This window comes from Elgaria multicarinata, chromosome 2, assembly GCF_023053635.1.
Source record: "Elgaria multicarinata webbii isolate HBS135686 ecotype San Diego chromosome 2, rElgMul1.1.pri, whole genome shotgun sequence".
NCBI lineage: Eukaryota > Metazoa > Chordata > Lepidosauria > Squamata > Anguidae > Elgaria > Elgaria multicarinata.
In genome coordinates, this window is record NC_086172.1 from 25,543,341 (window position 1) to 25,568,852 (window position 25,512).

Sequence of the window (25,512 nt, forward strand, 5' to 3'; positions counted from 1 at the left end):
CATGTTTGTGCGGCTTTCAAATAATTCATTAGAAAACAACAATAATAACTCTCGAGAAGATAAGAGACTGCCAACCCAATGCCCCAAACCGCAGTTATTTACAAAAAGGCAAGGGGTGGTACATTTGGGCGGAAAAAAAAAGTTTAACATTCTATATAAATATCACCTATATAACCAGTCTCAAACAGAATAAAACACTTTAAAATAGATTTTAAAAGAAGCAAACTGTACAGTGAACCGTGGCTGGTCATTAAGGAAAGCCTTCCTGGAATAATGACTTTTTCAGGAGGCGCCGAAAGGAATACGAAGTTGGTACCTGCCTGACCTCTAGAGGCAGGGAATTCCATAGGAGGGGGGGGGCTACCACGCTGAAGGCTCTTCTCCTGGTGGACTCCAATCGGAGGATGGGTCTATATGGAACCACTACTCAGATGACCTCAGTGAACAGGCAGGTTTGTAGGGGAGAAGGCACTCTCTCAGGTATCCTAGTCTCAAGTTGTTTAGGGCTTTGTCACAAGTACAAGAACATTAAACCTGGCCCAGTAGCAAATAGGATATAACCTCCTGGATGCACCCTAAATCCAAAGTGGGCCTATACACTAAATGTTCCATGTGGCAGATATAACATTTGAAAGCCCCTTACCTCACACGTTGCGCCTCCTGGTCATTGCTAGTTTCCATCAGGGATATGAGCCCTAGCAGGGAGACACTGGACACAACTGGGCATTCTAGCTGTAGCAGCCCATATTGCGGTTGAGTCTATGATGAAGAAGGTGCATTGATTGCTTTGTCAGGTGCCCAGATCACTATTAAAAAAGGCAAAAGGCCCCTGTGGCAGACATGCCCTGCATGTCGGGATGTACGGATTGTGTAAAATCCGTTCCTTCTGTGTTTTGTGGATTGTCAGGCAAACTTCATTCCATCATACACCCAACGACAGAATTGAATTTTTTTGTTTCTGCATTTGCACAAATTCGCAAATGGGCAAATCCCCCCAAAATGTGCATTTTCAAGCTTTTGCCTATGGGGAAATGCTCGGTTTTTGGCTGTTGTTTTTTTTAAAAAAATCTTGCGTATTTTTCTACAATGAAATTTGCACAAAGTTCCCAAAGGTTAGAAAAATGTCCTGCAAGTCCACAGAATCTGCCTGACAGGGTGGGTGGTGGGTGGGGGGAAGGAGCTGGTCCGCTGTGGAATCCATGAATCGAATTGAAAGAAATCCAAATTCATTTAGGTTTGTTTTGGATTTCTCTGCCATCCCTAGCTGCATGGCAGTGAAGTAATGAGACAGCTAATCCTACATTTGCCTTATTGAAACATATCTGTGAGTTGGTCCTACGCCACCTTAGCTGTATTGTTTACATCTTTTCATGGCTGCATTACATGCTACACTGGTGGCACAGGAAATGGAGAGAGCGAATAGGAAGAGCACATGATGTGGCTATTGCTCACACCAGCATTGATGTGGGGAGAAACCACGTCACGAGGTGTTCCTATGTCCTGCATCTCTGGCGCAGTGTGGAAAGCTGCCACATGGAAGCAGCAATCACATGGTTGAGGGAGTATCCGAAGAACTGGCCTTGAGACACCATACATCCCGGCCTGCCTGAGGAACTGTGTGAATGATAACAAACTAGATAAAATCTAAGTACTCTAGTTTTACTAGACTGGGGGTCATGCTGAGAGCAGCACAGACCTCCGCCTTCAAGGAGTACGCAATGCATGTAATTCACATTAACACAGAATCCTCTAAAGAGAATATTCCATTGTAGATGCCATAGATGAGTTCAACGCAAACGGATACAATTCTACTGTTGATTATTTCCAGGAATGCTGGAGATGAGACCATCATCAATCAAAGCAAGGAAGTTGGCCTCTTTATAACATCCTGACACTTGGCTTTCCTTCACACGTCTCCTTGCACCTTCTCAGCGTGGCGGTGACCCATTTTGCCCACCCACCAAGTGCCAAATCACTGCTAGTTACACTCTTTTCTGTCATTGGCAAGTTATTACATCAGTCTGAGATTCAATTTGCAACCAAAGTCTAGCCTGCTACCACATGGCTTGTCACTGTTTGGAGGCACGGTACTATGGGAATTTCATCCACTCAATCTGAGATGCATTAGGAATCATCTGTCATATCTGTGTCCTTTTTGCACAGCTAAGTCAATTCTCACACCTTCTCTATCTTGGAAATGCTACATGAAACATTTTAGCAGTTACAGAGGGAACAGCAGGCAGGCCTTATGTAACTTGTCTCTGTCTTTAGAATGGTAAGAAATTGGATTGTTATACTGGGAAGAAGGATCCTCTGGAATTTCAAGCAGGAAGCCAGTCAAAAAAAGGACTTCAATAAAGCAATATATAGAACCAAAAAGACACCACTACACTTTGCTTCATATCAGAAGCACTGCAAGCCAGTGGGGGCCAAATGACACAGGGTTCAATCCAGATTTAGTGATACTAAGTACAGAAATCAATGGGACTTTAAGTTAGTCGTGAGTCACATATGTCCCACTGATTTCAGTGGGTCTGCTCTAACGATGATTAAATCTGAATCCACCCAACAGTGTTGAGCTTTAGCTTGGATTCAAATTATGTGATGTAAACATATGGGGGGGGGGGGAAATGTGATGTAAATTTCTGTGAAAAAACCCACTCTGCTGTAGTACTTATATAATACATACACGTTATTTTATTTACAAAGTTGCTAGAGATGGGTACTCTTAAACTGATAAATGCTAGCTTGTTATAAGGCCTTGAATTACTAATTGTTCTGTGGATAAGACAGACATAACATTTAAAACTATGGCCACATCAGATTCTCTGCTAACTGTTGACTCCAGCTTTGCCCCATGCTTAGGAGCACTGATGGCAATAACAATAATAATTTTAAAAATCTAAGCAGCATATGTACATTTATACATTATACATTCATTTATTGATATCTTCATCCTTCACCATTTTTTAAAAAAACCACAAACATTTGGAGAAACTTGCAAAGCTGCTCCAAATACAGGATTTGGGCCGTACGTATAGCTTCAGCTATGGGGCGGTATACAAATGCAATTAATAATAATAATAATAATAATGTTTGTGTAGGAGACTTCCATTTAATTTATTGTATTTATATCATGCTCTTCCTTTGAGGAACTTGGTGTACATGGAATTTCTTCCATTCAAATCAAGCCTCGTGCTAGCTAGTTAGTATTCCCCAGAATTAGCATTTCCCAGGGCCAGCCCAAGACATTGTGCTGCCTGAGGCAAAGGACAAGATGGCCCTCTCCCCATTCCATGGGCAAAATCTGACCAAAATGGCAACAGAAACTCACTTCAACAATGGTGGTGGAACAACATCCTCCACTGTGCCTGAGGGCAGCTGGGTAGCTTTGAGGACTCAGGGGAAACTAAAGGAAACTACTGCTGCCGCCCCTGGCATCTGTTGCCTGAGGCAGCTTCCTCACTCTGCCTAATGGTAGACCAACCCTGGCCTTTCTTTATTCAAACTGAACCACTATGAAACCCCCAGAATGGTTTTTCTGGAGACCCCAGAGAAGAAGGTAGATTTGGAATGAACATGGGAGTGAGGGCACCCCTGAGCTACCCTCCTTGCTCTATAAATTGGGTGTCTGTCTCCACCCGAAGGGCATTTTCACATAGACGTTTGAAGCTACTGTTTCCAGGGCTGGCTGCATTTTAACATAGTGAATTACTGAGGAGACATTAGGCTTCATCCCACGTATCCGTTTCCCTCGAATTATCCCCATAGAATAAAGCTGTTGTTGTTAGCTAAATCACACCCCGGGCGGCAGCGCTCCTAAGATCCTTTGCATACCAGGAAAACGGTTAAAGGGGAGAAATGTAAAAAATCATTAAAAAATAAATGGATGACCCAATCCAATTCAAATTTGGTATGCTTAAAGCCCTCCTTAATATCTATTACTGTGCCAATTTTGATGCCTTTATCTTTAAAACTTAGGCAGATGTAAGCATTCATTTAATTTGTACTTTAAACATATCAAATCATTCTCCTGCGCCCCCAGTGGCCGCTCAGAGAACAACAAAAGATTCGCTCCTACAGAGGTAGTTAAATAGGTCAGTTCTTTTATATATGAAGCACAATTAAAGCAGGATGCATGGGAGCACTTCACAGTCAAAGCAGATTATAAGCTGGAAAACTTTGGAGTCCTTTGCACGCCATTCGCAGTGATTGCACAGTATAACCCTGGTGTGATGAAGCTTATTTACTCAGGGCTTGCTGCTGGGCGCCTCACTCCCCTAACCTCTATTGTACTCTATAGCCATAGCTAACCCAGGATTGTTCTGGGTGTAGCTGGCCAAAGAGCTACCCAGCAGCCAATCAGTGACTAAGTTTACATGACACAGTGTGGCTCGTCACGGTTTATTTAACCCATGACAAACCACAGCATCTGCAGCCGACCCCCCACTTGGGGCTTGTCGTGTCACACAAACCCAGTGAGCGTGGGTTATGTGAGGGTTAAACAATTCTCGCATAAACCCATGGTCTGTTCTATGGTTGTTTAGCTCTCATATAATCCACAATCGCAGTGTTTGTACAAAACCACAAACCCCAACTGGGAGTGGGATATGCAAAATGGCAGTCTCACGCACCACTGCTCCACCATGGCTGACCCACGGCAGGCTGCTGTGTTGCGCAAACTGGCTCAATCTCAACTATGTTGCCCTCGAGCCAAAGTGGAACAGACCAAAATTGGCCACGGCCCTAGAAAACAGGAGAGTATATTGTGCTATGGGACCTGTGTGCGTTTTTAAACCTCCAGCGAAGTCAGCCCTTGCCTTTATATCTGTAGCACTAGAAAAGTCAATTTACTGTGTTAAGATCTTTAGGGTTGCCCCCCCCCCTCGGTGCTTCTTTTGGTGAGCTGTTGTAAGAAGAAAAAAGGAAAGGGGGGGGGGAAATACTAACATAAAATGAGTTCTTTGGATACAACTCTGGAGGGAGTTTTCAGAACTGAAATTGCCTACTTGTTACGGGCTTACTCACAAGGATTTCTATGTGTGTGGAGTTCAGAAGTAGAAATCAACTGGAAGATGAAACCCATGCTGTGCGAAAAGGTGTGCTTTAAGAACTTCCCTGGTGTGAGCAATGGGTAGCTGGGGGAGTTAAGCGGTTTAGCTAACAAATGCCAGAGAATCACAGATTAAGAGAATGAAACTCCCCTGCTAATGCACTGCGCCATTTCTTTCACACTGCCAACAGTAGAAGAAAGCTGTCATTGCTTGGCTGTGGTCTGATACATATACAGAGGTCTTAGCTTAATAAAACTGGAAATCTGTATCGATGTTTTTTTTAATTCAACAAAATCTTAATATTTATTTATTTATTTATTTATTTATTTATTACACTTATATACCAACCCCATAGCCAGAGCTCTCTGGGCGGTTATGTACAATACATGTAATTTATACAGTGCTTTCTTCCTGAGTTGAGACACTGGCCACTTTCAGATGCAACAGAAAACTACAGCTATGGTGAATCCTGGCTTATCATCAATCAGCTGTGTGCTCGTGGGACACCCAGGCTGTCTGCTCCCACCTGTCTCCTTTTGCCAGTGGGAGCAGCTAAACTAACCAGGAATCCAAACCAGGGCTCCTGCCTTGATGTTCCCAAACAAGCCAGGAATCATAAACCAAGAATAAATTCTGGTTTCCAATCCTAACCTGTAAGAAGCACAACAAGCTAGGAACCCCAGTTTGGACTACACAGTAAACTTTCAGTTTGTGGCCATCTATACGTCAACGGGATTGCTCCTCATTGAGTATAAACCTGAATTTGCATAGATTCGAATCTACGCAAAGAGCGTCACACTGCAGCATCAACAGTGATTTATCTCCTGATTTTTTTTGTAGTGCAGTTATTAATGTGCACGTGTGCGTTATCGCATATACAATGCTATATATTATAGACAAGACAAGCTATAAATTTTATCTGCGGAGCTCCACAGATTCATGGAAGAGGAAAAGCGAGTGGGGAAAGGAATGAGGCAGCAGAGGAGGATGCGAGCAGAGGACTGAACAGGTCCCCTCTCTCTCACTGCCCGTTGCCCCACCCTCTTTGTTTTCATTTTAAAAGCTCCATCATAATTCAACATGAAAACGGCAGGAAGGAACGAGGCAGCCAGATGAAGCGATAGGTGGGAAGGCGGGAAATCAGCCAATCACATTGTCCTGCCGTCAAAGTTACGCCCACATGTCAAAATGCGATTTAACTCCCCCAAGGACACATAACTACGATGCGGTGCAAACTCGGATGTTGATCAAAAGTCGCGGTAAATCGTAAATGTAAGTATACGCATTATCGCGTAAAAATCCCGGCGCTGCGGCGAATGGACGGCTGCATCATGTGTCCTGAAACGCGAATCTGCGCATTTACGTCAGGGTAAAGAAGCCGTATAGACATCCCCCTGGTTAGTTTAGCTGCTCCTGCTGGTCGAAGGAACCAAGTGGGAGCAAACAAGCTAAGTGCACCAGAATGCAACTCATTCACGGCAAGCCAGAATTCTGCCCAATTGTGGTTTACCTTGCATCTGAATGTAGCCATCATATATTCTTTTGATTGGTTTACTGGGGCACCCATTAAGCAAATCACTGTCCTTTAGATAAGGCCCCAAGTAGGTGGCTAATTTCTTTAAGCACTGCAATGCTTATAAGAGCTCATTTGGTAGTACTACTCAATTTGAATAAATGGTACAGGATTTCTATGTTTCTTCTGGTTGCTTATTGGTCTTATTTTGTTCAAACTGGTCATAGGATCGGAATAAAAGATCATTCATTCATTCATGGCCCCGGCCATTGGGAAAGCAAGAATCCCTATGCAGCAGGGACTCTTCCCGTGGTAGCTTTCACATAATAGCCACTGAAAAGTGTCTGTGCAGATGCATCCTTCAGCTTTTGATTCCTGATTTACGTGAGTTTGAGCTGATTTGCACATGGGGCTATCCCTTTCATTTAGTTTACACAGGTGTAAAGTAGTGCCCAAGCAGACCATAAAGCAATAAGGGACAATTGCAATCAAAACAAATCGAGCCCAGATTTGCCACGCTTCTCTTAGCAATGACATTTTCCACACATGAGGCTTCATTCGATCTGTACTTCAAAGTCAAAGCCTACATTGGCAAGAATGGATGTTCCATTTCTCTTCCACACATGAATAATGCAAAAACGTGTCAGAAGTGGTGCCAAGGGGCTTCTTAAAATTTCATATGAGAATGCCCACATTTTGGGTTGACAACCACTGGCAACTTGAGTTTTGACTTCCCTTTTGTATATCTCACTTGGACCTATTCTTAGAGCTGATCTGAAAGAAAATCATGGCAACTGGCCATTTTTTGGTAATTTTTTTTAATGTTGGTCAGAATCCTTAAGAAATATACTGAGTAAGTTGGAAGGAAGGGAGCAGCTAATCCAGCCATCTCCAACTTGATGCCCTCCAGATGTATTAGAGCCTTTCTACACAAAGCTTTTATTTGTGCACTTGTGATTGCTCACTCAAAGTAGTTTCTGGGTCCTCTCTTGTGCTTTGTAACCATTATCGCGGTTTATTTTCCTAATGAGGAAAGTGTGGTAGTTTTTTTTGAATGCTGATATAGGAAACACTTGTAATTAGGCAATTCTGCTATACCACAGCACCACCTAGTGGTTGTATATTGGAACATATAGAAAGGCAGAGAAAGAAAAACCTCAGAAAAAAACACGTGTAAAGCAGCTGATCTTAATCCCACAAAGAATCTGGAAGAAGAAGCCTTGGTAAAGCTATGGGTTAAAAGCCTTATGTAGAAAAGCCCTTATACTACAACTCCCAGAACCCCCTAGACTGAGTTTAATCTATATAATCCATTTATAATCCTCAATCTTTGCTCAGAATGAGCGAAGTACCCTTCATGTAGAAATGTTGTAACATGCAAAGTCACCCTGTAGACGTATTTGAGGGTGAGTTCACCTATGTACATCTATCACTTGATGACTACACATCAAATAATAAATTACATGGATGAAGCACGCATCATCAATTGACATCACTTCAAGCACAGTATGTTTTCAATGGAAGCTGCAGCTATGTTCAGCTGCACATTCAGAGATATGCCATCATATAAATCATGTACCCCTCGCTAGGTTAGAATGGTCCCTTCGTTGCTCAATTTTCAGCAAGCGGTAAAGGCATTTTTATGCCACTCAGTTTTTGATGGTTTCATATAAGAGCTTGATAGCAAGTTTTACTCTTTGTTTTATGATTTTTTTGTTTTTAATCCTTGCTATTGTTTAAACTGTTTTTATATTTATTTTGTACACTACCATGAGGCCCTTACAGCTGAAATGCTTTCTATAAATATTTCAAACAAACAAACAAACACAGATTCATCTATGAATTAGATTAACAGAGCAATCCTATACATGTCTATTCTGAAGTATGTCCCATTGAATTCAATGGAAATTATTCTTAGGTAAGTATGTATAAGACTGAAACCTTGGAGTAATTTAAGAGTCACAAATTTCCCCCAAAGAACTTTGGAACTGTAGTGTTTTGAGAAGGTTATAGTGGTACGGCCATCCATTCACTCATGTGGCTCTGTAGGCAATCACTTCACGTTTCCTGTTTCTTCTGCTTCCTAGATAATGGGCTTCATCACACAAGGCTGAAATCCCTGCATCCTTACCGAGGCTTTCTGCTTCTGGTTTCTTTCTGGGATTACAATGGGCTCTTTTACACATCGGACAAGTGTTTTGAGTTGACCTGAACTGAAAACTTCCTTCTTCTATCTTGTCCATTACACAGTACAATCTAGTGGCTGAATTATAGTGCAACGCTGGCATTTCACACAGTTGATCGATTGGAATAGCGCCCCTTATCGCATTATCTCCAAACTTTCGCAAAGTGGGATAAAAGTCATAAACTGTGGGAGGGGCCCTGGAGGTTGATGATGTTGTGTAAAGGACCTGCAAACTTCCATGAGCAGCCAATCTTGAATGCATGATACAAGGGTTCAATATCTTCATGAACTACTGAGAAAGCCAAGTTACACCCTCAGTCTTATGAAGATGGAAAACATCTAATGCCTCCTGGATTTAACTGTCTTTTGGTCTTGTTGATGTGGATATTTTTTATACTAGCAGTTACATACAGGCAGTTTTGCCCCCTTGTGTTTGTCTTGCTGCTTCTCCCAAAGAAAGTTTCCTCGTCATTCCATCTTCGTCATCTCCGGCACCTCAAAGCAGAAACCATCAAGGGCTGTATTTTGATTGATTTCCCTTTGCACAGGCTGCTTAAACTTTCAGCAAATAAGTTATGATCAAAGTAATTACCTAGGGGTACATGCTCACGTCCTTAATTGAGCATCTTTCTTGAAGCCAACTGAAGCGTCTTCTTATGCAAGCAGAACTCACTCCCTCTCTCTCCACTGTCTGTCTATTTTGGGAACATTCCATGGGTAGGTGCTCGAGGATTCCAATTCAAAACCGAAAATAAATTATGTGATTGACAGCAGTGTAGTGAAGCCAGAGGGATGCAGCACCAGCAGCAGCTGACGTCATCTGCTGCTCCTGCCCTCAGACTCCCCTGTTCCCTCCGAGCTTAGCTGCAATCCGCACAGCAGGTGGAGGAAAATAATTTTCCCCAGCAATAACATATTGCTCCCTAATGTAATGCCAAATGTTTTGGGGCGGTCTGGTTTTGATTGGGCCATTAAGACCCATTTGCTTTACCAAAGACCTGCAACCTGGTGGAGATGAAAACCGCAAGAACTGGTTTGTTGATATGGATCAACACAGCTGCCTGCATTTTTGGACTCTCCTTGGGGATGCAGCTATGGACACTGTCACGATGAATACCTGCACTTCAGACTTTACCACTACACCACTGGTGATTGATGGCTATCAGCCTCGGCTGATTATTGTGAATCGGGCCATTTAACCCATGAGATGCAACGAAATCCATGTGCTGCACCAGGTGAACATGTGCTGCGAAGTCATAGCTAACAGTGACTGCTTGGTGCATGCACCTATAGGGTGCATTCAGTTTTTTAAAAAAAACCTACACAATTCCTATGGGCATGTTACACATGGATGTGAACAAGTTCTAGGAAATGATTTTATCCACATAAAATTTGTTAACATGGGGGCAGTCTATACGTCTTCTAAGCCCTGTGGTGGCTGTGCAGTGGAGCTGCATCGGTTATATGACACAGCCCCATTGCGCAGCCACTGTGGGGCTTTCCCCCGAAGCTGCACTTTAAAAAAATTGGGGACTTGGCCCAACCTTTTTCTTCAAAGCGAGGTCAGCATAGCCCTTCCACCAGATGACCTCACTCTGTCGTCGAGCCAAGAGCATTCCAGGGTGGATGGCAACCCCTGATTGGTCACTGGAAGCTGGGCAGAGGGCAGCAAGTGGGCCCAGCAAGCCAAATGGCTGCTGGAAAACCCACGCTGCCTCCCACCATCGGGATTACCTGACGCCACCCCGCAACAGCAAAACCGCAGGGTTTAATGGCAAAGCGGTGGTAACACAGTGCCGTGAAGGCAGGGTCATATAGAACAGCCTGCAGATTTACCACCCATGGAAGGTAGATGGTGCGAATCTCATTGGAGATAAGTCAAAGCAACTTCAATGGCTTCCTGCCTGAATTTTCATCCAGAGAGAGAGAGAGAGAGAGAGAGAGAGAGAGAGGAGGGAGACAGAGAGAGAGAACTAGAGGACACCGCTTTGGAAAGGTCATAAGCAAAGAGAACAAAATTATGCCACATTACTATCCAAGATCTAAAAACTGGGGGTGGAGAGAGGAGGAGGAAATGATTCAGGCATTGTAGCTCTAGTCTCTGCAGACCTGTACAAGCACTATTAAGCTGAAGGGAAAGGATCATCATCACAAGAGCAGAATGACAATTTCTCCCATTGGCATAAAACGACGCCTCTCCAAGCTATTTTAACTCAGCGTTCGCTTGCTCATTTGTGACCCTGTGCTCCAAAAAGTGAGCATCCTCTATGTTCAGAATTCTTTCCAGAATACTTCAAATATGGTGTGTGTGTGTGTTTTGTCAAATTTTAAACATCCTACTAGAACAAGGGTGGGTAACAGATGGGCCACGGGCCACACGAAGCCCCCCTACTGTGGTTCTCGCCACTCCCAAATTCAATAAAAAACATAAAGCTAAGTTTGACCCTTTGGCCATTCCATAGCCCCTATGGATGTTATTCATTTTTTTAAAGGTGGGTGGTGGTGGCTGTGGCGTTACACCCCACAAGTCAGTTCCCAAATGGATGTCTAGAGTTTGTAAGTCTGTGGTTTTTAGAATGTTGGCCTGAGTGGGTGGAGTTAAAATGTCTTGGGAGTGGGGAGGAGTGATATATAAGGGAAGGACTGAGGGGATTGAGGGAGACTTGTTAGGTACTCTTAGGGCTCTCTGTGCATTAGCTCTTGGGGTTTAGAGTACTTGGATCTGGAGAATTTGAGGTTCAGTGTAGAGAATGGTGTCTTTGGAGTGTGGTGTGCACATAGTTGATGTATATTAAACAATACTGATAATAAAGAAAGCTCAAGAGTGATTGTGTGAGAGAAAAGAAAGCGTGTATGTGAATAGGTGAAAGGATTGGATGAAAGGTTTCAAAAAAGTTTTTAAATGTTTTATTTGAAACAAAGCTTGTGAACTTTTAAAAATAAATTTTAATTATTTTGTTTTTAACTACCACAAAAATCCCACGTGTCTGTTTGGCATTTATCAACTGAAGTTTATACATTTAGCACCCACTCTGACAATAATTCACCTCAGCACATGTAATTCGCAGCGTATTATTTTATATATTAAAATCCTTCTCCATTTAAACCCCTTTCTCCACATAGCTTGGAGGAAGGTGGTTTTTATCCCTTGCCTCAGGCGTATCAAGCGGTGGTGCTTGGCTTGAGCAGGGAGTAGCCGCGGCCAGGCCTGGTGTTCAGAGCCTGTGTCGTGGCAGTGGCCCCTGGGGGTGATTGGGGAGGGGGGAAATGCCCCCCCAGACCTCACACAGTTGCCCACCTGTGTGTTAGAGACCATCCAACTGTGATCCCTGCAAGACCTGGACCCTGGTCCTCTTCCACCTAGCCTGGGAGGGCAGGACCCCAACTGACTCCAGCTACATAGGCTGCCCCTGATGCGGAAGAAGGCAGAAGTAACCTTCAGCTTCAGAGGAGCTAAATTATTTTCTATCCCTATTAAAATGGTTCTGTATTTCACTTTTCTTATTAGGGGATTACTTAATTGTGGTGTATATTTACTGTGAGCCTATTTTAACCTGTTTGTATGACTATTTAAATTTTGTTAGTTATTGCTAGTTATCTGGAAATGTTGCTGTATTATGTGTTTTTCTTGATGTTGCTGTAAGCAGCTTTCAGCACGGTTTTATAGTGGAAAAGGGGCATACAAATAAGATGATGATGATAATGGAAGTGAGGATAGAACTTCACTCAGTATTTCCTCTTCAACATTTTTTTAGCAAGGCATCTTGTCTTGGATATTTTAAAAACCTCATGAGTTGCCTCTGAAACTAAACACAGCTTAAAGCAATGCACATATAATCATAAAAACAACAAGACAGAGTCGAAGACAGATAAAATCTAAAACCAACAGCACCAAAGCAGAGCACATAATATTGAAATGTGCGAGCAACTGCATAAAATCAATACAGCAGCAAAGACATTCAAGAAGAGCAAATATTTGCCTGGGAAGAAAAAGAATGTTTATAGCTGGTGAGGGAGGGGGTGGTGGTGGCAGAAAAGGCAGGGACCTCCCTGAGATTCTTCAGAAGAAGGACACGTGGCCCTCCAACTGTAGAGACTCCTCTGCATGCCTTCCGTGCCTCTGCCTGACACACAACAGAGTGGATCTCACTTGATGATTTACCAACCTTAGGGCCAAAACAGGCAGTGGTTTAAAGGTGTGTTTAGAAGCTGTCTTCTTTTCATTCCTACTCTAGAGTAGGTCAAAGGCCTCCAACTAAAAGCTGTCCCCACCCCCACATGCCTACTCTAGAGTCCCAATCCCCTGCATCTACTCTAGAGTAAAAATGATGGAGAAAAAAAGATGTAGCTGCTAGACACACATTTCACGTAATGTCTGTTTTGGCACTTAATATGCTTAGGGGCCTTAGGCATGGCCGGCCCAACACATTTTGATGCTGCAGTGAAGAACAAAATGGCGCCCCCATCCAATTCCATGTACAAAACCTTTTCTTCAAGACTGAACATCTTTCTTCAACACCAACAACGGGGCAGCATCCTCTGCCCCACCTGAAGGCAGCAGGCTAGCTTAGAGGGTGTAGGGAAAGCCAGGGGTCACACAGTTCTCTCATCCTGCTGCCTCCCTGTATTTGCCGCTTGAGGCAACCGCCTCACTTGCCTAATGGTAGGGACGGCCCTAGCCTTAGGCCACTTCCCTAAGTGACGCTTATTTCAGGGATTGAAATGTGCCCCTGTATTACAACTAATCCACACCGTCGCACACCCTGGAGTTTCAAATGGCCAATGGCATGTGGAACATGCTCAGGCAGATGGTAGAAGGTACCAGTTCTTGCTCCAGGGTTTTGAGAGCCTTTGGGCAGAGTCCCCTCAATGGGTCATTTAACCTAGAAGGGGCAGGACAGGAATGCCGAGAATTCTCCTATGCTGCATCTCATCTTCTTGGGAACGTTTCACAAAATGAGAATAGTAATACTGTTAGAGAGGCAGGTATCATTCACTCAGTAACATTCACTTTTTTCTAATGTGAGCATTTTTGCAGAAGGGTTGTTTCAATTATGCCATTTGGCAAAAACTAATTAGGTGTATTTTTTATCCACCAGTCTCTTGAAGACAGGAGGGAATGCCTAGTCCTCCGTCTTTTTTGCTACATTTTTGAAGACCTATAGGACCTCACTTTTTGGTAAATAATTATAATGAGACTAAATTCTTGGGCTCAAAAAAAAAAAAGGGGTGAGCACCAATAGGCATTTGGCAATCATTATTTCTTCCCCCCGCTGCTTTTTAGGTCCTTATGGAAATCCCTGTATCTGGGGCATAAAAAGTGGTTTTAAAATTTGTACAAGTTTTTTAAAATCCGCATATAATTCTTTCCCCACTGATGAAGACCTTTATGGTCGAAACGCGTTTGGGATTGATGTTTGATGTATGTGTACCATTCTGTTTGAATTTTAAGTGTACATATTTGTTTTAAGATTAAATATATTTTCTACGAATACATGATTTTATTTTAACAGGCATAGTTATACCAAAATTTGATATATTGTTTTTACCAGTTTCCTTAAACCTATTTTGCTTTCAGGTTTGTTTTTGGATTAGGAAAGGAAAGGAACCTCTTGTGCAAGCACTGAGTCATTACTGACTCTTGGAGGGACGCCAGCTCTCGCTGACGTTTTCTTGGCAGGCCTTATAGCGGGGTGGTTTGCCGTTGCCTTCCCCGGCCGTTATTACCTTTCCCCCAGCTAACTGGTACTCATTTTACCGACCTCGGGAGGATGGAAGGCTGAGTCGACCCGAGCTGGCTGCCTGAAACCAGCTTCCGCTGGGATTGAACTCAGGCCGTGGGGAAAGTTTCAGCTGCAAAAACTGCTGCTTTACCACTCTGCGCCACACGAGGTTGGTTTAAGACAACACTTTTTATTAGACTTCTATACACTCATACACAAACAGCTGGTGCGGGTATGCTCTTAGCATGAAATTGGGTAATACCTTGGATGAAGTTCTTCTGCTTTGTGCTTTGTGTCTGCGGCAAGGTGGGGCGACCCTTTTCATCCTTACTTAGTTGCAGATGGTGGTTTCTGCTGAAACCATCTAGACCTTGCTGGCTCTCTTTTCTGGATTCAGCAGAAATGCTCTTACTTCCTGGGATGTAAAAGATGAAAGAGGCACTAGTTACAGTTCCTGTACACTGAGAAAGCATTCACACTCGCAGATAAAACCCAGGTAAAGTTACCTGTGTTGTTTTGTACGGTTTCGAAGCCATCCCTGCTCCCTTGTAGTTTTCCAGCTTGTTGCGTTTGGGAGGGGTCCTTTTAAAACACAGAAGCTGCTTTTAGTTTTAAAATCTGTCAGTTTTTACAAGGTCAGCTTATGGCACTCTTCAGTCTCTTTAATAACTATAGTGAGAGACTGCATAGCCAACCATGCCAACATCTGGAAGCTTGAGGCACATAAAGCTGGGGCAGGCAACCTGGTGCCTTCCAGATGTTTTGGATTACAAACCCCAGCCTGCAAGACCAATGGTCAGGGATTATGGGAGTGGAAGTCCAAAACATCTGGAGGGCACCAGGTTGCCTGCCCTGACATAAAGGATCGATATTAATAGGATAACTCATTCCATGTCGTCACCTCTAGGCTATGTTTTGGCCCTCAACTACCATCAGCTCAAGTCTGTATTATTATTATTATTATTATTATTATTATTATTATTATTATTAGCATCTCGCCTTTTGCCCAATACTGGGCCTCAAGGCAGCCTTACAAAGTTTAAAACATACTTTGAAAAGGAAAAATTTCTGTAAACCGCCCAGAGAGCCCTGGCTATGGGAGCGGTATATAAGTGCAAGAAAGAAAGAAAGAAAGAAAGAAAAAAGAAAAAACACGTTTAAAATACACAACAAAATTATAAGTCAATTACGGTAACATAAATGGAGGGACAGATTATTCTCCAAAGAATAATATAGCCAATGATGAGGGATGATTGGAATTATTATTATTATTATTTGGAATTGTAGGCCATCCCAGATATAGAACTACCGTATAAGATGTTTTGATCACCTTGAGTAGTGGAATGGAGGCACCGAGGCTCCTATCTAATAAACGCTGCTATTTCCTTCTGTCATAACACAGCCTTTCCATTTATACCGTTGACCTTTGCGACTTCCTGCATGCTCACTTCATGAGATGTCCTCCCATCCTATTACCATACAACAGGCCGTTCCCTTTTTACCGTACCAATTCACCCTTATCTTTATGTGTGTCAGAGAGGACGATTAAAGTAATACTCATTCTAACTCGTTAGGGTTTTCCTATCAAAGACCACTGTGTTGCGCCCATTTTCACTGCCTTGCTTGCTATAGCAGGGGACCGGGAGAAACCATCCCATCCAGAACTTTCCGTAGAACAAGCTTCTCTAGTTGGGCGCTGCAATGAAAGAAGATATGGCTCCGGGCAGATTGGCCTCTGATTAGATCTCAGGAGTTGTCAGCTCCAAATCTGGAGCCCAAGTCGCTAGACTGTCTCCCTCCTTCAGCTCCTGTTCTCTCAAGATTGCATCACACTTTCTCCCTCGGGTAATAAGCTGCAGTGAAAAGAAAATGAGCAAATGAGGTAGTGATAGATTCGGGAGGGAGAGGCAGATTGAAAAGTGACGAAAGGATCATCTGAGGCCAGCGGCCACTGCAGGGAGGCTTCCATATTCACCGCTCCACAGCAGAATCCTCCTAGCAAGAGACCCGGAAGGGAGGGAAACAATCTGCAGGTGGGCGTGAGCTTCCCTAAAGTGGGTTTCCTTCAGTCTTGTAAGGTCCTGCAGACCCATCCCTCAGCTCTCACTTTGCAGGTTGGATTTTAGGGGCAATGAAGGAACAGGCTCTGCTCCGTGTTCATGCGAAGGGTGGCTTTATGGTGGACAGCCCTCTATTTTGGAGAGTCCTCCAAAACATTTGAAGAGCTGTCCATCCAAGTCTGGCTTAAAATCAAAGAACTATAAGAAGACAGAACTTAGAGAGGCCTTGAACAGTGAGGAACGGGGAATGCTGGGACTTGTCGGACTTTTTTCTGTCTACACATGCATAGGATTGAGCCCTAAGAGGAAATCTGGAATTTAGCTTTCCCGATCCACAGATCCTGACTCTGATGCTGTATTTGTACTACATATATAAACCATTTTTCTTAAACGTTAAGTTTTAATAAAAATTTACAAGAGGAGGAGGGAAATGCCTAAAATATATCAACCTGTACAGCATTCATTCCCTGTAGCGGTCAGTATAAGGCAATACATATGCACCTTTGATAGAATTAGGTGTAACTACAAAAGAGAATTAAGGAATTAAGCAGTCAAGTGGCTTAGTTTGTCATAGTTTACCCATAAGGATTCTTAGAGCTTGAGTTCTGCGAAGGCCCCTATGGATTTTGTAGTAGAGGTCATTGGCTTCTGTGCAGAACTGGGAGACATTCTGGATGGGGTCCATTTCTCTTTTACAGGCTTGAAGCTGCATAATTTGCGTGTGAGTGGTAGTCTAGGCAAAGCCTGCTTTTGTTTTATAAATTTGGGGGGGGGGGGTTTGCAAAAAGCACCACACAGAAGAGTTATTTTCTGGAATGCGGACGTACCTTAAGGCAGGGATGGGGGAACTTCTGGCTGGCCAGTCTTCCCAGTCAGGCCAGTCTTCCCAGTCTGGCCAAACTGGATCTGGCTGGCCAGTCTTCCCAGTCCGGCCAACCAGCATTTCAAAGCCCCTCCCCTTGTAGCCCTATGCAGCAGGAAAACAGTTGAGGGACTGGGAAAAGGGGGACTCATCTTTCTGGCACTGCTCAGCTGTTTTCTAGCAATCAGTTGAGCAGCATGTGTATGAGGGAAGGAGATCGTGGGGAACGTGAGATTGAAACCTCACATTCATCATCCCCCACCCCAGTACACCGCTGAAAGAGAGTGTGTATGTGGGAGGTGCATATGTGAATGTTGTATATTAAATGTAATGTGTGTGTTAGTGTGTGTGTGTGTGTGTGTGTGTGTGTGTGTGTATGTGTGTATACTTTTGGCCTTGGCTCTGCCTACTTTTGTATCTGGCCCTGCCCATCACTGCCTCTGGCTCCACCCACCAATGGTATGCTCTGCCCACCGACTTTCCCCCAAGGGAATGTAACATCTCTGGCCAGTTTTAATAATGCTCTGCAGAGTTTATTATTTCATATCTGCTTCTCTTTATCTGTCTGTGCATTTAAATTGCTGTATAATTATCTCTTGTTTGAACATACCAGCCTTTTAGTGGCGCACGGGGCAGAACCTCCATTCTTTGGTGTAGCAATGAGTTGGATGGCTTCCTAGAACGACAAATATGATCGTAGACATACTCATTGCTCTTTGAGATGTACATAACTTCTATATATGTATTTCAGCATGCTGTAAATTGTTCAATGGGTATCAGTGACTGTATCCTATTTGTTTGCTTATTTAATCAATCTGTTATCATGTTATTGCTCCAAGCAGCTCAAGGCGCACACAGAGTTTATTCTGTCCTCTACCCCTGGGTTCCCCGGCATTTTGGCATTGCATGTATGTGTATCACCAGTTTGTCAGAGGAAACTGTGAAATGGGTATTTTGTTGTACTTTGTGGGAACAAATATAGAATTGGCCATTGGGGCTACAACTCTACCACTGCCTTGGACTGAGTTACTTGATTCTGAACCTCATCAGTTTGCCTTCTGTAAAAAGGGTGATGAAGCCAAAAAAAACCCCACACCTGTGGGTTCCAAGCAGTGTTTCTGTGTTTGAGGGCTGAGATCCCACCTCTGCTTTGTACCTAAGGTCCTTGAGCAAGTTACTTTTCTTGTAGCCTACCTCCTTTAGGGAAACGGGCATTTTGTGTCTGGGCCCGCCACACAGCCAATTTGTAAATGGGTAAGCCCCTCCCCCACAGCAGGCATTTTGTGAGAGCACCCAGAACACTGTCTCAGAATTCCAAAGGTGCCCACCAGCCCAAACGTTTGGGAATCCTTGCTCTACCCCACAGTACTCTATCCTGTCCTGTAATGCTAGAGGTCTCTTTTCATCTCTGAAGAGAGTTTTAAACTTTTATACGGTATTTTATTGTTTGGTAATTGATGGTTTTAATTGTTATAAACCACTCAGAGAGTTTCAGTTAGTGAGGAGTATAGAAAAGAAAGAAAGAAAGAAAGAAAGAAGCTGCTAATGTAAGTGCCAAATCTTCAGGAAGAGGGTTACAATTGTTCATAGTCTTTGTGTAGTGCAGTCCTGCGCTATAGCTAGGTATAGTCCAGGCCTGCTGGATTCATCTTGCACTTGAGTTCACCAAAAGGTATACAAAATGCACTCTATCTCCCTTTTAGAAGTTCAATGGGATTTTCTCTATAAACAAGGACATTTTATTTTGTTACTTTGCTTGGCTCCAGAGATACACTAGCGAAAGAAATTCTGGCAGTGGTGCGGTTCCATGTTCTGCATGAGCTAGTTGTGTGACGTTGTTCAAAGCCTTGTGTGAGCACACATCTGGAGGCCCCATGTAAGAAATTAGGCAATGCCTTGAGCAAACAGATGCACACCTCTGGATTTCAGTTCCCTTTTTCTCTTGCAAAGATCTTCCACTGCAGAGCAAGCCCTTCTACACACAGAAGAGGCCTTCCACTCTTCCACCACAACTGAAATGAATGAATGTGGGATGTTGGGGCGTTTGTGTTTTGTTTTTCAGTTTCTCCAATACAACCCTTCAACCACTTTTGGTGAAACAGTGATTCTAATTCTAAAAGCAGAAGTAATGAGAACTGACCATGCCTTCCCCCACTACAGCCAGTGTGGTGTAGTGGCTAAAGTGCCGGACTGGGAGTTGGGAGATCCGGGTTCTAGTCCCCACTCGGCCATGGAAAACCACCTCACAGGGTTGTTGTTGTGAGGATAAAATATAGAGGATAAATATAGAGGAGGAGGATTATGTATGATACCTTGGGTTCTTGTAGGAAAAAAGGCAGGATATAAATGCAATAATACATACATACGTACATACATTCCATCCAAACAAGCAGGGCTGGCTCCAAGATCCAGGACAAAGAAGCATGAAGTGATCCTGAGAGACTGATAATTGCTGACATTGCATTCTATGCTTACTTTTTGTCAGCACTAGAACAAGATTCATAGGTTCTGGACGTCCGCAATTAAATTACCTTTTTCACAGCTATTTGTCTTTCATCCCTTGGGCGCGACAGCTTTGTTCTTTGTATGCCAGGACTTTCCTGCAAAATTAGTACAATAGCACTATTAATGCAACAGCATGGGCAATCAGATTCAAATGAGAACAGGGCTGTAGTAATGTTCAAAAGTGGAGAGAGACAGAATTCTGGCAGCTTGCAGCTTGCCATAAAGAAGTGAGAGAAGCTAATAAGTCCTCTCTTGCAAAACTACTGAAGATTCCTTTGTATCTAGCCACTACAACAGTCAAAGAAAATTAGGCTTAAGCACTATTCACATTCAGATAACATTAAACCATTTCCTGCCCTTAGGGCACAATCCGATGCAAGGTTAGATAGAAAAAAATCCTTCAATTCCCAGCATCCCTTTAGGTAGTCATGCCGGACTTCTTTCCGTCTAAACATGCATAGGATTAATTGTTCTTTTTAGAAGAACTGTCTTCTTTCATTTTTTAACAAGTTCTGCATTACCCTTACATGGGGGGATCTACACTACTGCTTTAAAGTGCTTTATAACAGTTTTGACAACTGTTGGGGCCCAGGACACACTGCATATACAGGTTTCAAAATGTTTTCAAAGCGCTTTAAAAGCAGTAGTGTAGATCCCCCCTTGGAAGCAACCCTCACTGAACACAGTAGGACTTACTTCTGAGTAAACTTGCATAGGACTGCACTCTCTACCACAGTAGCCAGCGTTGGCTCACTGCTCAGAGTGGGAACCTGGCTTTACCCCAGCTTTGAAATTTGCACGCTAGAAGTACATTCTAAACTCAACAAATACTAGATCAGCCTTCAGCCTTACCCAACGCTTCAGGTGGGTTAACTGGCTTTTATGGGCAGTATCCAATACTGTCACAGCATAAGTGCTAATGGTGAATCTTAGCACAACACCATTACCACTTGCTAGGCAAAGAGAAAAAGCAGCGATTCATCACCAAAATTTGGCAGCAAATCTTTGTTTTCTCCCCATGGTTCATGCTAGTGGTTCATGCTAGTGCTGTGACAACATTGAATACTGCCCTATTTATCCAAAACACTGCATATGCATTCACCCATTTGTAAGTTCTTCCTCTGCCTTAATTTTTTTAAAAACAGGAAACTTTCTGAATACGAAAACTGCTCCATAAGATCATAAGAACATCAGAAGTGCCCTGCTGGATCAGACCAGTCCAGTCCAGCACTCTGTTCACACAGTGGCCAACCAGCTGTCGACCAGGAACCCACAAGCAGGGGGTTGTTTATATGTGGGGAAAGCCCTGTGGTGGCTGCGGATCTGCACTGTGTCAGTTAGACAATTGCAAGCACATGCTCTCAGCCACCACAGGGCACCCCAACGATGCTGAGTTTTGAAAAAGTCCGGGATTTACCCCGACTTTTTTCAAACGGAGTGACGTCAACATGGCACTTCCGCAATGTAACGTTCCGAGGCCAATCCGGGGCCAACCCAGGGGCGGAGCCTGGTGGAAGGTGACTAGCAATTGGTCGCCTTCTACCAGGAAGAGGGCAGAGGCAGCTCTGGAACCTGGATGGCCGCCCAGAAATCCCGCTCTCTCTCCTTGAAGTTGGGATTACCTGCCTCCGCCCAGGGAGAGGGAGGCAGCACCAAGCCGGCACCATGATGACAGCCCCCAGGACATGGGTGCAACAGCACCCTCCTGCCCATGTTCCCAGCATCTGGTGTATATAGGCTTACTGCCTCCAGAGTCTGGGGAAGGAGACACGGACCCTGAGAACTTCTCCAAAATTGAATTCAGTCCTCAGGCTGAAAGAAGTTCAACAGCCCTGCATTAAGGGTACTTCCAAACCAGCCCCACTGATCTAAAATGTTTGCATTTGTCTTCACCGTGAGAGGAATGCCGTTCCCTCCCTGCTACAAATGATGCGTTAAACAGTCAAAAGGAGGACGTGAGGTACAACGGCGAAGGGTATGATTTTAACATGTCTACATCGCTGCTGACTGCAGTGTGTTGCCCGAATCTCTCTGCGTTTCTCTGGCAGCAGGAGTTAGCAAAACTGCTCTCCCTCATGCCGAGATGAAAAAGCCTTGCTCAGAGGGAACCTCTAGCATAGCAACAGAGATATGTCAAAAGTATACAGGGAAGCACTTTAACATCTGTAGATATGAAAAGTATGGATTTGCTTCTCTCTTGGCATATTTCAGGTTCTTCCCCCCCCCCCCCCAGACTGGGTGGGAAGGAAAGTTAAACTCTGGTGCAAAATGTATTCCTTCCTTCTCCTCACCCAGCAAAGGGTCCCCCAACTGCTTCCAAAGAATGAGCCCATGGGTACAACCATTTCACCACAAATTCTTTCTACCACGTATTTTACCACACATCAAATTCTCCTTACCATGTGGCAGGATGATCCAGATAATCAAGCTGTCCCCCTCCCCGCAAGAGGAGAAATCCCTCCCCCACGGGTATTTTGTACATTTGCAGTGGAGGCTGGTGTCTCTGATGTCAGTGGGGAGGTGAGTCCTCTCTAGGTTTCTGTCAGAATCAGTCAGAGCTTCCACACCTTGGGTAGCAACTTCGCCGCCCCACTGACATCAGAGCCACCAGCCTCCTCTGTTCATTTGGTCACTTTCTATCAGGTGTGGACTTCCTGACTGGATTTAAGTGTAGAATTTAGTGGCTAAAAAGTGGGTTTAAGACTGTAGCCTTGAGTGTCTAGCCAAGTATGAGAAACAGCTCCAGAAATAAAAGTGAAATTGAATTAATAATAGTATTCGTATTTTATGTACAATTGTTCCATCACATCTTTGCATGAAACCTATAAAACAGTGTCTTTAGTGTCACCTTCTCTTGCTGTTCTTGAACTTCCGAGGAGATCTTAGATGGATTTACGGAAACAGTTCTTCTCGTTTCAAGGGATACTTCACCATCTCCTGTAATGAGCACCAGAAATATCAATGTAATTAAAACTGACAAATTCATAACATTAATCAATTGCTTCATTTCAGAAATCCCAAAGCCCTTTGCTTAATGAAGTCATGAAACAAGTAAATCCTCCGCTAAGTACTTCAAACTGGAAAGTCTCTACCTAATTCCAAAACCTCACAACACCTAAATCAGAAAATCAGCAAAGCCTTTCATGTGTTCGGCAGAGACATTCGATCGTAGCTAATTCTCATGAATTAGGCAGAGGCACCAATGAGTTCACACATGAAGCAACATTTTCCTTGTTTCATGAATTAACCAAATGTACAAATTTGTTTTAGCATATGAAGTTTGTTTAATCAGAGCAGGATTCATACAAAATGGTTTAACAGACAGCCCTGGAGACTAATGAGGTGAGCCTTTTCCACGAAAATAAGAAGTGTCGTGCTGGATCTGACCGAGGGTCCATCTAGTCCAGCACTCTGTTCACACAGTGGCCAACCAGCTGTCGACCAGGGACCCACAAGCAGGACACAGGCACAACAGCACCCTCCCACCCATGTTCCCCAGCAACTGGTGTACACAGGGCTTACTGCCACTGATACTCGATGGCAGGTGGGGTGGGGAAGCATTTGATTTCTAGTTCTGTCCTAGTGCACTAATTCATACAGGCACAAGCCATTCTGCCTATTTGTAAGGGGGAGAATTGTGCTGCTCATGTGCTGGAGAAGAGAACTGCCCTGCTGTGAAAGAATTGAAGACAAAAATAAAAGGAAAGCAAAGCAAAAGCAAAACTGAACCAAATACAGCAGAGCATTGCTGCCGGGAGGGGGATTTTTACTTTCACCTTTGTTTTAAAATGGCATCACTAATGTTCCAAAGCGGAGTACTCAGCCTCTATACCAAGGAGGCAGAACCTCAAGCTCAGGGGTCGCAATCCAGCCAGGGTTCCCTTGAAAGCCCCACCCCCTTTCTCCCAGCCCCACCCCCTTCCCCCAGCCCCCTATCGCCTGGTGGCCATCTGACTTCTGTGCGGTCCCCCACTCCCATTCTAAAAGACTGAAATGCAGTAAGAGCTTTAAGCTACAATACGTTGGCATTTTGGCCCCACCTCTTTTACCCCTGCCCTGTTTTGCTTTCGTTCTTAACCACAACTGGAATGGGCCCCCCAAGAGCTTCTCCAAAGCTGAATGTGGCCCCCAGGTTGAAAGAGGTTCTGCACCCCTGCTCTATATGCACGCACACTGTAAAAAAAATAACAGATTGCTCAATTGTTGAGTTATGTTCATTGCCAGTGACATCACAGGAACTAGCCAGTAGGGCCCGCAATGCAGTTGTGCAGCACAAATTGTTACAACAGGCATGCCAGCTGGAGGGGCAGCGGGAGGGGAACAGAACGACACTTTCTTGTGCATAGTCCCAGTTGCAAAATGTGGGTGCTGAAAGATGCAGCTTCTCATAACTCTCAAAAGTTGAGTAACCGCTGCATGTTTAGCATGCAGCTGCTTAAACAATATTAACAGCGGTTCCAGATTTTTCTAACCACAATCTGCAGGTGCTTCCAGATGGGGCTTCTATTGCACTATTGCCTTGCCTCGTTCACATAATTTTAGTGGGGAGGGGTCTAGATGGCAACATTTTCTACTTATAATTCTGGTGTGGTTTCCCAGCATGGCTTCCATACTTTTTCTTCCTGCAGATAGTCCGTTAAGGAAAAGAAAAGACAGAATTACTGCGTACCGCCTTCTAATGTTTAGTTTAGGACCCCTCCATCTGGAAGCACCCTGAAAAGAATAGATCCCATCTTTAGTTGTGAATGCATGCAATGGATTTAGGATTAAGTGGTGTTACATTTTAACCTGAATTTGTTCTGATGGAATAGACTAGAGGAATGGTGATGGAAGGTTCAAGACGGACACTTAAAAACCATTTTGGACCATACCTGACAATACCCACTAGCCTCTGCTGCTCTGTGCCTAACTGTCCCTTCCTATAAGGGGGGGAGGAGGAAAAGGGCCCCCCTCTCCAACAATGTGCATCTTAAGAAAGCAACCCTGGAAATATTACTAAGAGAAAGAATCAAAATGGAAAATTATTCTGTTGAAGAATGATTGTAGTATCGCCCAGCCAGAGGAGGGAGCAAAACACCTAATAGCAGAAGAGGTGTCACAATTGATGATGATGATGGATGACAATGATGATGATTCAGATCATTTAAGCAAATGAGTTTAGCCAATTGCTATGGGGGAAGACAACCTGCCTTTAGGTGAACTAGTCAGTCCAACCTGGGGCAGCCATTTACTGCCAAAAAAGGACACCAATTTGCATAACACTTGCATATGCACATTTATATGTATAGGTGCAAATGTGAAATAACAACTACAGTTTAAACAGAAATACAATACATCGCACCGTAGTGGCGAAGACTGGCCAGGTGAGCTGTGTGCCTCCTCAGCCCGCTCACTGTTGATGGGCAAATTTTTCAAGGCCGCTCCCTGCTCTCCCTCCTGATGGTCCTTCGACTTTAAACCAGACTGGAACCGGACAGCCCATCAGACAGAGGTGTCCTCTGCCAGCTCTCCAAAATAGAGGACTATCCTCTGTAAAGTAGGACCGATGGCCTTGTAGGCCCCTTCTACCTCTGCTATTCTATGATTCTATGGTCACGCTAGGACTCTGAC

At 43.9% G+C, this 25,512-nt stretch overlaps 1 protein-coding gene across 1 annotated transcript in view; it reads right to left on the reverse strand.

Moving 5' to 3' along the window:
- KIAA2012 (KIAA2012 ortholog) overlaps positions 1–25,512 on the reverse strand; it is a 95,267-nt gene that overhangs the window by 19,970 nt on the left and 49,785 nt on the right. Inside the window, exons 11-15 of the mRNA XM_063115882.1 lie at positions 22,751–22,839; positions 19,929–19,997; positions 18,008–18,073; positions 17,115–17,241; positions 14,738–14,890 (exon numbers count right to left, since the gene is read on the reverse strand). Of these exons, the coding sequence (XP_062971952.1) occupies positions 14,738–14,890; positions 17,115–17,241; positions 18,008–18,073; positions 19,929–19,997; positions 22,751–22,839 (504 nt within the window). The remainder of the gene's footprint in view (positions 1–14,737; positions 14,891–17,114; positions 17,242–18,007; positions 18,074–19,928; positions 19,998–22,750; positions 22,840–25,512) is intronic.